Consider the following 13,112-nt stretch of genomic DNA (forward strand, 5'->3'; position numbering starts at 1 on the left):
TGAGCATGTTTTCTCTGTCTCACCATGTGACACCTTTGACCCTATCATGATGAGGAAGGAAGATCTTCACCTGACATGGTCAGGAATCAGTGTCATGTTCTTTGTACTTTTTAGGCCCCAGAAGTGCAAAGCAAATGCAGTTTTGTTGTTTGTAAAGGAACTGGTCTTGGGTATTCTGCTGTAGCCACAGAAAATGTACTGAGAAGCATTCAGTGTTTGTTTGGGATCCACATTTTCATTGGGATTCTAGGCCATTGGGTTCTACAGCACTGCCTGCTCTTCTCTTTCCTCCTACATTTTATCCATGATGTCCCTTTTTTCCAGGAAAGTTCTCTAAGTAATTCCTTCTATTGACTCAAGAATCATTTATATACTTGATAATCTCAAATTGTATATCCAGCCTTAGCTGAATGCCACAACCACACACATTTAAATAAATAAGCCATAAACAGAGCCAACCCAGGACAATTTTCCCAACCCCTCCCTTAAGTGAGCCACATGAACATTCACCTGATTTTTGGCTAGAAACAAGACAGTCAACTTCCATGCACTCATCGTCTGCCATCACAGGTATAATCAGAACCGGGTAGCCTTACTTCATGGATGTCCTTACGTGTATCCACTTCTCCACTATCATCGCATCATTAACAGTTTCCCAGCATGCCATTTTACCCAGTATGCCTCTCAGCTGAAGTGAGTTACTCATGACCTTTGTACCTCAACGATGCCCCACTAAGGTTTGAATATGTATGTCTCTCGCAAGCTCATATTTTTGAACACTTTGTCTTCAGCAACTGTCCCTGGTAGGAGAGGTTATGGAACGTTTGTGATGGGGTGTCTAGATGCAGGAAGCAGGTCACCTATAGGAGAAGAGCTGAATGTTCCTAACCCGGCCTGCTTCTTGTCCTGTCTCTTCTTCCTGGCTTCCTACACCATGTAGCAACTGCCCCACACTCCTGCTGGCCAACAGTGAGCTGTTCCTGCCACTCAGTCCTCCCTCTCTGCATAGTGGACTGGGAACCCCTCCCCTCCAGCTTTAAATTGTTACTGTCAGGAGCCATTGTCACAGTGAATAGAAAAGTAGATGAATATGCAACCTTTGACCCCCAAGACTCTGCTTCTCACCCTGCCTCTCAGCCTCCTCTCTGCCTCTCATTCGGGCTGGCCTTCATCCCCCAAGTGCTTTTTTCTGCCAGGATGTCTAGATCTCCTGCATAGGAGACCCTGTCTCTCCCATCCTTCCTTTCAAGGCTAGCTGACCTCACTCACCCTTCAAACTTCACAATTGTACTTTGCAAACAAAATTTTCCTAATCACAACATGAATCTAGACCCGACTCCTAGCAATCTATTTCTCCGTCAAGGTGCTTGCCACATTTCAGTAAAAAGTTATTTAATAATAGATTTATTGTCTTCCTTGCCTGAGAGAGTATCAGCCTTGTGTTTCTCCATATACAACTTCACATTCAGCACTAACCTTGTACAACAGAGCCATTCAATAAATGTGTGTGAGATGCATGAATTAGCTCCAGCATTTACTGATGCTGTGGGAGTGCTGAGAAGGCACGCTGTCATCAAAATCAATAACCTCAATTACAGCTGTAGCATTAAAACAACCTCACAGATTTAGGGAATAAAATGTATGTCTCTTACAAACTATCATTCACTTACTTTTAACGTAAAATCTATTTTTTTTAAAATAGGGCCAAAGCTCCAGAAAAACAGAACTTGTAAGTATTACATAACATTGCATCAAAATTGAAAATACATATTGCCTCTACAATGTCAAAACAACCAACAATTTAGCAACATTGCCAGAATAAAAATAGAAACCAAATTTGATAAGAATATTGTCAATGAGGGCTGGCAAGATGGCTCAGGCCATGAAGGTCCCTGTTGACAGGACCCACAAGGTAGAAGGAGAGAACCAACTCTTGCAAGTTTTCCTCCAACAACCACATGTGCACTGACACATGTGTGCATACAAGCAAGTAACACACACACACACACACACACACACACACACACAAATATTAGCCCCATTGGTTACAAGCTTGCTTACACTGGAGGAGTTCCTGGGTTGGATTCCCAGTACTGGATAAACCAGACATGTTACCACAAGACTATACCTGCCAACTCACAGTTTTGGTTGGTAGTAGAATATAGTACTAGACGTTCAAGGTCATGTTCGTTTATATAAGGAGTTCAAGACCAGAATGGGGATACAAGTTACCAGGCCTCAAAATAACAACAGAGAAATATTTCCCTAACTAGACCAACACCGTGTAAATAGCCAGAAGCATAAATGGATTAGGCACCCTGGTGTATAAAAATTTCAAAACCTCCACCACTCCTTTCCAGCATTTTCTTAGGTTTGGGGGATATTATCTTTGAATGAGCAAGAAGATAATGGTAGAAAACATTTTCAGCATGATACCGTTAAGGTGGAAGCAGCTAACTATGCAGGTGAGCAAACATACTGTGTATTCCCCCATAGCCATCTCTGTCCCCTTTCCAACTCAGGTCACCCTCATCTTTACGCAACCATTTTCTGTGTTCTCTCTAAGTGCACAGTTCATCTCCTGTATTGCCACCAGTTTGTCACCTGTCCCATATAAGTACAGCATATCCATTTGAAACCTTAGCCCCAAATTCTTGGACACCACACGAGTGCTGACCCCAGCTAATCCTCCAACTGAATATCCTACGTTGCTTTTACCATTGCATCACCCTCTTTGTTTCTAGAGCATCCCAAGTTTATTTCTACTTAGAACTTCTCCACATGCTCTTCCTTCTAGTTAGAAAGCTGTCCCTGGTCTTTCCGAGTCTGTTCTTTTTCGTCAAGAGATCTGAAGGACAGCCCCCAATGTTGAACATTCCACTTATGTGAATCCCTGTCATTTTCAGCACAGCGTCTGTTTCATCCCTTTCCATGATTTTCTACCACCTGCAATTATCTTCTACATGGTTACCAACTGACTTGGTTCTACTAGTATGCAAAGTTCCTATGCAGGAGAAGTTATAAATTTTGCTCACTATTTCTAATTCCATTGCATAGAAAAGTGCTTGCTACATACTTAATGCTCACTGAATATATGCTATATAAGTGAATAGAGTTAAAAAAAAAGAAAAATCAGTTGTCTTCCTTTACGCAGATGATAAATGGGCTGAGAAAGAAATCAGAGAAACATCACCCTACACAATAGCCACAAATAGCATAAAATATCTCAGAGTTACTCTAACCAAAGAAGTGAAAGACCTATATGACAAGAACTTTAAATCTTTGAAGAAAGAAATTGAAAAAGACACCAAAAAGTGGAAAGATCTCCCATGCTCTTGGTTAGGCAGAATTAACATAGTAAAAACAGAAATCTTACCAAAAGCAATCTACAGATTCAATGCAATGCCCATCAAAATCCCAGCAAAATTATTCACAGATCTTGAAAGAACAGTACTCAACTTCATATGGAAAAACAAAAAACCTAGGATAGCCAAAACAATCTTGTACAATAAAAGAACTTCTGGAGGCATCACAGTCCCTGACTTCAAACTCTACTGCAGAGCTACAGTACTGAAAATAGCCTGGTATTGGCATAAAAGCAGACAAAAAGACCAATGGAACTGAATCAAAGACCAATTTATTAATCCACACACCTTTGAACACCTGATATTTGACAAAGGACCAAAAAATATCAAATGGAAAAAAGAAAGCATATTTAATAAGTGGTGCTGGCATAACTGGATATCAACATGTAGAAGAATGAAAATAGATCCATATCTGTCACCATGCGCAAACTCAAGTCCAAATGGATCAAAGACCTCAACATAAAGCCAGCCACACTGAATCTCATAGAAGAGAAAGTGGGAAGTATATTTGAATGCATTAGCACAGAAGACCACTTCCTAAATATAACCCCAGCAGCACAGACACTGAGAAAAACAATTAATAAATGGGACCTCCTGAGACTGAAAAGCTTCTGTAAAGCAAATAACATAGCCAACAAGACAAAATGACAGCTTACAGAATGGGAAAAGATCTTTACTAACCCCACATCAGAAAGAGGTCTGATCTCCAAAATATATAAAGAACTCATAAAATTGGTCATCAAAAGAACAAATAATCCAATTAAAAAATGGAGTACAGACCTAAACAGAGAACTCTTAACACAGGAATCTAAAATGGCTGAAAGACACTTAATGAAATACTCAACATCCTTAGCCATCAAAGAAATGCAAATCAAAACAACTCTGAGATTCCATCTTACACCTGTAAGAATGACCAAGATCAAAAACACTGATGACAGCTTATGCTGGAGAGGTTGTGGGGAAAAGGGAACACTCCTGCATTGATGGTGGGAATGCAAGCTGGTATAACTCCTTTGGAAGTCACTGTGGCGATTTCTCATAAAATTAGAAAAAAGCCTTCCTCAAGACACAGCAATACCACTTTTGGGTATATATCCAAAGGATGCTCAATTGTATCACAAGGACATGTGCTCAATTATGTTTATAGCAGCATTGTTTATCATAGCCAGAACCTGGAAACAACCTAAATGTCCCTCAACTGAAGAATGGATAAGGAAAGACCAAGAAAGACAAATTACGTACTCACTCATAAGTGGCTTTTAGCAAAGAAAACCAGCCTACAATTCACAATCCCAGAGAACCTAGACAACAATGAGGACCCTAAGAAAGACATACATGGATCTAATCTGCATAGGAAGTAGAAAAAGACAAGATCTCCTGAGTAAATTGGGAGCATGAGGACCATAGGAGAGGGTGGAAGGGAAAGGAAGTGGAAGGGAGGGAAGCAGAGAAAAATGTATAGTTCAACAAAATCAATAAAATAATATAAAATTTAAAAAAAGAAAGAAAAAGACCAGATGATCAAGGTTCAAGAAGGCATATGCATTTGTAGCATGGAAATGCACATTAATAAGAGGAGATCTCATTATATTTAAGGCTCTTAGCTGTTATGATGAAAATACTTATGTCTGCCAAGAAAATGCAACTGTATGTTGAGTAAGAATAAAAATCACTAAGTAAAACCCATTTCTTATCTACGATCTTTTAAAATGAGGAACTTTAAATAAATTTGCATTATAAATGGGGGCGGAGAGCCATGAATTCTTCATTCTGCAGAAATGGAAGGGTCCCTTTAGGGCTGAATAAGAGGCACTGAAAGAAAACCTTCATCCAACCAACTGCAGCTTTCAAATGAATACTACTTTTCATACAGAGAAAATCTGTCCAGTTCGAAGGGAACATGTACAGGGTAGTTTCCCCAGGGCTAACCAGTTCTCATAGGAATAAACACAGGTAGCTGACATCACACGCTGTCTAGCTTCAGTGGAGTGTGCCTGATAGCTGCAGGGGTAAGACTTGAACCATCTAAGTCCTCCAATTACCCAGTGCCCCCAGATCAGTGTTCTCATTTTGTCATATAGTTAATGATAGCGATTTAAATGTGTGCCCCAGGGAAGTGTAAATTTCAGTGTCTGGAGACTTTGGAGGTCTACCGGAGCACAGCTGGAGCCAAATAAACTACAGGGCCCGCTCCCTGTATTTGCATTGTGTCTCTGAGATAACAGACTACCTTGGATGTTAGTCAATATTTTTTTTCAAATAAGCAAGAAATAATTTTCTCTTTTGGATCTATTTACTAAGTACCAGAGTGCGTGCAGGCGACCACAGAGGTTACAGACAGCAGCAAGCAAGAATAGCGGTAGATGCTTCATCTTCCTGTTAATTGCCTTTGTTCCACAACAGTGTCTGGGAAGTCTGACTATAATTCTAACTGCAAGCCACAGTAATCATGTCAATATGTGAGCCACCTGAATATCTAATTATGAAAAAGAGAAGGCAATTTCACAGTGGAGACATTGTTCTAATTCGAGAAACAGCCATATTAACTTATTAGCAGATAGCTGGAAAAACTTTAATTTGAAAGATAATTATTTTTAGCTGATTAATATGCTTCAAATTAAACTCACTGCTTTTAATGGGCCCATCAACTTGACAACCTGGGAAATTAATAAATTTTACATGCAGTAATCCCAGTAAATTTATACAGCCAAGCCCCACATCATTGTAAGGATTACCTTCACAATAGGCATTGTCCTCCCGAAGAGGCCTGAAGCCGTCCCTGCAGCTGCACACAGCCCTGTCGTTCAGGTTCCTGCAGACAGAGTTCTCCCTGCAGGTGTGCTTCTCCGAACAAAAGTCATAGCCTGTAAGGACATGCTCCGATAAATGAGACAATGACAAGACAAGCTGCTCCATATTTTATTTTTTTCTTTTCTATTGAAAATAGTTTTTCACACAATGTATTCTGATCACAGTACCTCCCCCATCTAGCTCCATTCCTTTCTTCTCTCTCTCTTTAGAAAATAAACAACAAAGACAAAAAGCAAAGAAACCAGAATTTTTAAAAAGAAGGAAAGCAGAAAGAGTAGTTTCTGTTAATTTTGAAGCTATGTTCTCTAAAGACCTTTTAGCAGGTTTATTATTTGACAATTTCATACATATACGTTAAATATTCCCATTGCCTACGTCCCTGCCCTTTTTTGTCACCATCATGCCCACCGCCAGTCCCTTTCTCAGGCTCATGACCTTAGGTTTTGTTTTGTGATCCATTTAGTTTTACCAGGACCATCTGTGTGATTGAGGTCATTGTGGTCACACAACTGAAGAAAATGCCTACCCTTCTTCCTGAATCAGTTAGGAACAAATAGCTCAACCACGAGGGGAAGGTACCTGACATCTTCTCCCCTCCATACCCATTTTTTTGTGTAGACCGAGTATGGGCATCCCCAGCCACTGGAATTGCAGACCCAGCGCCAGCATCCCCAGCCACTGGAACTGCAGACCCAGCGCGGGCATCCCCAGCCACTGGAACTGCAGACCCAGTGTGGGCATCCCCAGCTGCTGTGACTGCAGACCCAGCGCGGGCATCCCCAGCTGCTGTGACTGCAGACCCAGTGTGGGCATCCCCAGCTGCTGTGACTGCAGACCCAGGGCCGGCAGACCCAGCCTCTGTGATTTCCTGATTGCAAAGAGAGTTCTTTATGACTCAATTACTTTCTACTTCAAATGAATTCGAATCGTTTTTGTTTTTTGATTTTCTAAATGCTACACAGTCCTTACTTCTCCTATTATAGCTCTCTATGTATTTGAAACAAAGATGCTTTGAGTTCAGAATGGATGCTGCAGTAAAGACGGTAACACAGTGAGAGCGCAACAGACATCATCAGGGCCTTGAACACTCGGGGAGCCAGGAAGAAATGAGCCCAGCAATATTTAAGGGATGAAAACCACAGCTTAGCATTTGAAATTTGTTGAAAAGGTGTTCAAAATGAAAATCATATCACTTTACTCTAATTTTCTCTGAAGATGTGTATGGAAAACTATAATCACTCAAAAGAAGAAACTTTTAGGAATAACAGGATTTTCACAAATCCCAGAGTCTTTTGTATAAGAAAAAAAATGGAACTTTTATAAACCGTGACACCAATCGTGCCGTTTCTAAGGGTTTCTTTCTAGTGTCGGAGCCCTTGTTCAACAATATCTGAACGGCTGAAATGAAAAGCCTGAGTGGTGGAATCCACCTCAAATAAAGATTACATGATTGTGTGTCATTCAACAAATTTTTAAATTGCCTAATGCATGCTTTATCGAAAGAGCTTCACACTGACTGGTGATTTGCGATTTCATCCCAATCATAAAAGGACAAGAAGGACTTAGAATAAATTGTCTCTCTATAGCCAGCAATGACTTGCATTCGAGAAAATCTCAATGGGCCTTCTTATCTGTAATGAAGCTGGTGTCCACTGTCACCGAGCGGTGCACGCTCTGACCACTCACTGCCTGCACTATTTTCAATACCTCTGCAGGGCTTTAATGAATGTACAACATATAACGAAACATTACTGGTACAACTTAATAAATCTTAAGGTTAATGCGCCTGATACAGTAAATATTAAAACAGACTATAAAACATCAAATGGATAAGTGAATGCTTTAAAATGAATCTAAAAGAATATTAAGTGTACAAACACAAAAGAAATACAGTTAATGATACCCTTAAATTACTTGGAAATTTAACTTCTCTTGACAATATAGGATTAAGATCAAATATTTGGAAGCAAAATTCTCAAGAGAAAAAATTATACAATTTAAAAATTTAAACCTTTCACTGTCTTTTTACAATGCCTGAGGTGGAAACAATTTCATGTCTCAATCTTTACTGTCCATCCCAACATCTCAACACATCACCATGCTAAATTCTGAAAGCCAAAAAGAAAAAAGGACGAAGAAGAAAAGAAAACCTTTCATTTTTCACCCAAATTAAGAGAAAGGTGTTATTAAAATGGCTCAGTATTGGTGGTGCACAGGAGACCAAGCTATTGAGTGCTGACATAGTGCTAAATCTCCGATTTCCCCCATGGTGTCTTAAATACGTGTTAGAGGCTACGACTGTGGAAGTTGTTGCTGGTATGTTTTTATCATTGCTTTCTTGAGTCTACAGATTTAAAAACTATCACCGTTTCATGTTATTAACTTTTCTCCCAGTTTTAAGAATCCTCTGTATTATCTAGGATGCTCAGTGAGCCTCCTGTTAAGGTAGGTACATTTTGTATGATCCATTCCGTGTCCACTCCTGACCCAGTAACGGTGTGACCCATTACTGAAGCGTCAAACACCATACATGCACACAGGAAGTGCTGAGTCATCTCAGGAATGTTCTAAGTAGAGGCAAAGAATGTGCTTCTATTTTACCTTTGCAGATAAGAATTAAGGCTTAGTTATGACTTGCTGGGGTACTTTATTAACCCTATGATTTGGAAACTAAAATTTCCAGTCAGTCAAATTTCATCTATTATATAAAAATATTCAATACAGAAAAATGCCAACTACTCTGAGTGTTTGACTGCCTACATCAGTGACTCCCAGTCTTCCTAATGTTGTGACCCTTTAATACAGCTCCTTATGCTCTGGTGGCCCCAACCATAAAATTATTTTTGTTCCTACCATGACTATAATTTTGCTTCTATTTTAAGTTGTAATATAAACACTTTTGGAGAAAGAGATTTGCCAAAGGGGACTTGACCCTTTGGTTGTGAACCGCTGACCTATATAGTAAAATCCCAGGGTTAAAATGTCACTTACTAATGTGTAGGGGATTTGGAGTCGATTGAAGCAGGTCATTTCTAACCTGCAGACACTCAGTCTGTAGTAATAGGAGCGGCGGCGGGGCTGCGTCCCCAACACCCCAGCCGCCTGCCCGGCTAGCTCAGTCGGTAGAGCATGAGACTCTTAATCTCAGGGTCGTGGGTTCGAGCCCCACGTTGGGCGCCATTTGTAGTAATAGGAGCGGCGGCGGGGCTGCGTCCCCAACACCCCAGCCGCCTGCTCGGCTAGCTTTTGCCCCGAAATAACAACACACAAACTATATTCATTTAAACACTGCTTTGGCCCATTCCTATCTAGCCTCTTTTAGGCTAATTCTCACATATTAATTGAGCCCATTTCTAATCATCTGTGTAGCGCCCCTAGGTGCGCTTACCGGGAAGATTCTAGCCTATGCCCATCCTGGGTCGGAGCTTCATTGCTTGCGTCTGCCTGGGAGCTGGGAGCATGGTGTCTCTCTGAGGCATCTGCTCCCGAGAGGAGAGCTGTGGAATCTGAGCTAACTTCCTCTTCCTCCCAGCGTTCTGTTCTGTTTACTCCTCCTACCTATCTTCTAACCAATGAGGACAAGCACTTTCTTTTTATTTAACCAATGACCTTCCTCCATCAGTTGTCTGCCTTAGTCCTCACTGCTTCATTTCCGTGTGTGTGTGTGTGTGTGTGTGTGTGTGTGTGTGTGTGTGTCTTTTGGAGCTGCAGACACAGCTTTCCACAAAATCTGATCTCTGTCCTGACAAGACAAGAGATAAATACAGGCTGTGAAACTTAACCTGTTTTCTCAGCCACTAGATTTTGTCACTTGTAAAAATTAGGATAATTGCCGTCTTATAAAAGGGAAGGATTCAAATAAGATCTCCTATGCAAAGACACTGTGGCCTGTATGCTGGTGACAAAAGCTATAGACTGGTACTATGACCCTAACAGCAGAGACACTAACATCTGTGGCACAGATCTCTTCCCGGCACTTGGTCCAGTTGGTGAAGAGAGAACATCTAATACAGGCCAGCCTTTCTGTTTCTCCCACTGCAGTTTAGCCTCAAGGTCTCTGTAACTCTCCATCTCTGTGTCTGCAAATGCACACGGGGCTCTGCACATTCCTCCTAAGAACAAACTTACCTATGGAACATCAAAATGCATTCGTCCATAACTGAGGTGGAAGTAAAAGACAAACCCAGGAGGTGACCAGAACGGTTCACAGGCTGGTGATGAGCAGGAGAGAGCAGCAGTAACTGTGGTGAATATTAATTGGTTTGACCTTAGGCATGGACTCATCATATCTGTGGTGGTGAGAGAACCAGGTATACTCTGGAGGAACCACTCATCCTGACCTTTGACCCAGGTGCTTTCAGGAAAATGGACTTTACTCTGTATAAGATAAAGCCATGTCAATCAATGCATAGCACTGGTCTAACAAAGTAATTTCTACAATGCTAGCTAATGGAGGTCACAGGACCGGGTGGGACAGAAAGCCCTGTCAACAGGGGCTTTGATGTTTGAAGAAGGGCTAACTCTAGGGGTACTTGTTGATGCATACCTGTAATCCCAGCTGCTAGGGAGGCTGAGGCAGGAGGATTACAAACTGAAAGTCAGGAAGAGCCATGTAGGGCCCCTATTGCTAACAAGGGGAGTTAGGGACAACTTGAGAATTTTAGTTTGAGTTCAAGTATTAATCTAATCCAGACCTTCACAGTCTAGGCCGCTTGATTTACCATGAATGTTTGGAAAGAGAGATGTCAAGGGTCCCACTTCATATCAGTTATTCCAGAATATCAGAGGTGAGGAAGCATGGCCTGTTCCGTCACTCTATGTAAACACATTTCAATGTGGACAATTTCAATACAGAGCGATGTCTTGTGATTAATACTCCATTTCTTCACTAGCTTTTTCAAACTTTAATGTTCAGAAATGGATGTGACCAGAATGATTCTTACCACCCGGACACCTCAGGTTAATTTCTTACACAACATCTGTCCCACTCCACTCTAACTAGCTACTGTGTGTTCACTTACTCCCTAAGCAGCCCTCAAGTGGGAGATTGAGGACCTTCACCACTGCGGTGTGCTTTCTGCTGCTGGGACTAAAACGCCCTGATCAAAACCAAGTCAGGGGAGGAAATAGTTAATCAGGCTTCCAGCCCAAGGCCACAGTCTATCCCTGAAGAAAGTCAGGAGAGGAAAGGAAGGAAGGAACTCAGAGACAGGCTCACTGCTATTCTGGGCAGCAGGACCTCCCCTTACAGCCAGGGAAGTACAGAAAGAAGCGTGGAGGAATGCACTCAGGTTCCTGTGTAGTTAGCTTTCCTAATACACCAGGACCAGGGAATGGGCAACTCACAGTGGACTAAGACCTCCTACGCCATTTCAGAATCAAGATAATTCCCCCAAGGCATGTCCACAGACCAATCCAGTCTCTGCAGTCCTTCAACTAAGACTGTCTTCTCAGCTGGCTCTAAGCTGTGTCAAGCTGACAGATGGTTAAAGCCAGCTGTGTCACAGTTTTTCATGGTTTCCTCTTGTCTATGTTCTAGTCCCTTGAATCTTGGCTGACTTTTGACTGCTTTGAGCACTGGAATATAGGAGAATGACCCGATGTCAATACCAGATGTCCATAAAACCCTCAAGCCATCATTTAACAAGTGGGACTAGTAACCTCAATGAGATAACATGAGGAAATGTCCTGAGGTTCTGGAGAGGGGCCACTGTGACTATGCTTGGCTTCTCGGCCATGTCTACCAAGATCCTAAACCAAGAATAAGGCCATCCTGAAACAGTCAGCCCTGCCGAGCTTCCAGCTAACAGCACAGAGCAACCTCAGCCAATATCTGAAGAAGTGCAAGCTTGCCTGACTGTCTGATCCAAGCGTTGAAATCTCCAACGACAACATCATCTTGAAGTGCGGAGTGGGGAATGTTTGTTCTACAGGAGCGGGTTTACCACCCCATAACATGTGGTCCTGCTTACACTAGCTCCTAAGTCACTCCAAAACATATTTTGTTAAGAGAGCAGGTCAACTGTGTCCGCATGTCAGGGTCAGGGTAAGAAGCATTAGTTCATACTACTTACTGCTGCCAAAAGTGCTCTGGTCAAGCTGCAGACTGAAAGCCTCAAGTGAAATGACTGAAGTGAGTATTCCTGAGTCTTATCAAACTTCAGATATGCTCTACCCAGGCACTGAGTCGGGATTGTGAGGATAAAAGTTCGAATCATCTGCACTGTTTGTCAGCTTGAAGGTAGGTCCAATTAGAGGGCTCTTTTATTGCTAAAAGATATCTTAATAGTTCTTGTCTGAGAAGACCAGGTCTTCAAACATAATGCAATTTCTAAAGAGCCTCATTCAGAATAGAGATTTTTAAAGTCTTTGGAGAGGGGAGCTGGCAAGATGGTTCAGAGGGCTAGGGAGATTGCTGCCAAGCCTGTAGACATGAATTCAACCCCTGAAACACATATGGTGGGAGGAAAACACCAATTCCTCCAAGTGTCCTCTGACCTCCACTCACTTCTGCACTGTGCCATGTGTATTCAAAGGTCTACACGGGTGTACATATGCACACATACGCAATAAATCAAATGTTGAAAATTTAAAACCCACCCTTTAATGGATGGGAAGGAGTATGAACAAAACAAAATGAAATCAAAATTAAAACAACACGCACAACTCTGCTCAAAACAGGGGTGGAAATAATATTACATCTATTTTTAAGGATGCCAGTTTTCCAAAGGGCAAATTTACTTTTTCCTTGTAAGTTTCACTTTACATCAGCACGAAGGATGCTATCTCGACACACGCTCACATTGCAACTGGAATGCTTACTCCATTCTAGGTACATCACGGAGCACATCAGCTACACTCCACGCATCATGCGAGGGTTTAGGTGCAGTGATGAATACAAAGACTCAGGCCTTCCCTGCATTGCACAGCCTGCTG

General features: G+C 41.7%; 1 protein-coding gene across 4 annotated transcripts in view; it reads right to left on the reverse strand.

Moving 5' to 3' along the window:
• Window positions 1-13,112, reverse strand: part of Nell2 (neural EGFL like 2) — a 315,760-nt gene that overhangs the window by 142,361 nt on the left and 160,287 nt on the right. For 3 of the 4 annotated variants that reach the window (XM_075960452.1, XM_075960454.1, XM_075960451.1), the window contains one exon: window positions 6,101-6,229. The exons of the other annotated variant lie outside the window; for it this stretch is intronic. In XM_075960452.1, the coding sequence (XP_075816567.1) occupies window positions 6,101-6,229 (129 nt within the window). The remainder of the gene's footprint in view (window positions 1-6,100; window positions 6,230-13,112) is intronic. 4 annotated transcript variants of the gene reach the window in all.

This window comes from Microtus pennsylvanicus, chromosome 2 (assembly GCF_037038515.1).
Source record: "Microtus pennsylvanicus isolate mMicPen1 chromosome 2, mMicPen1.hap1, whole genome shotgun sequence".
In the NCBI taxonomy this organism is placed as follows: Eukaryota; Metazoa; Chordata; class Mammalia; order Rodentia; family Cricetidae; genus Microtus; species Microtus pennsylvanicus.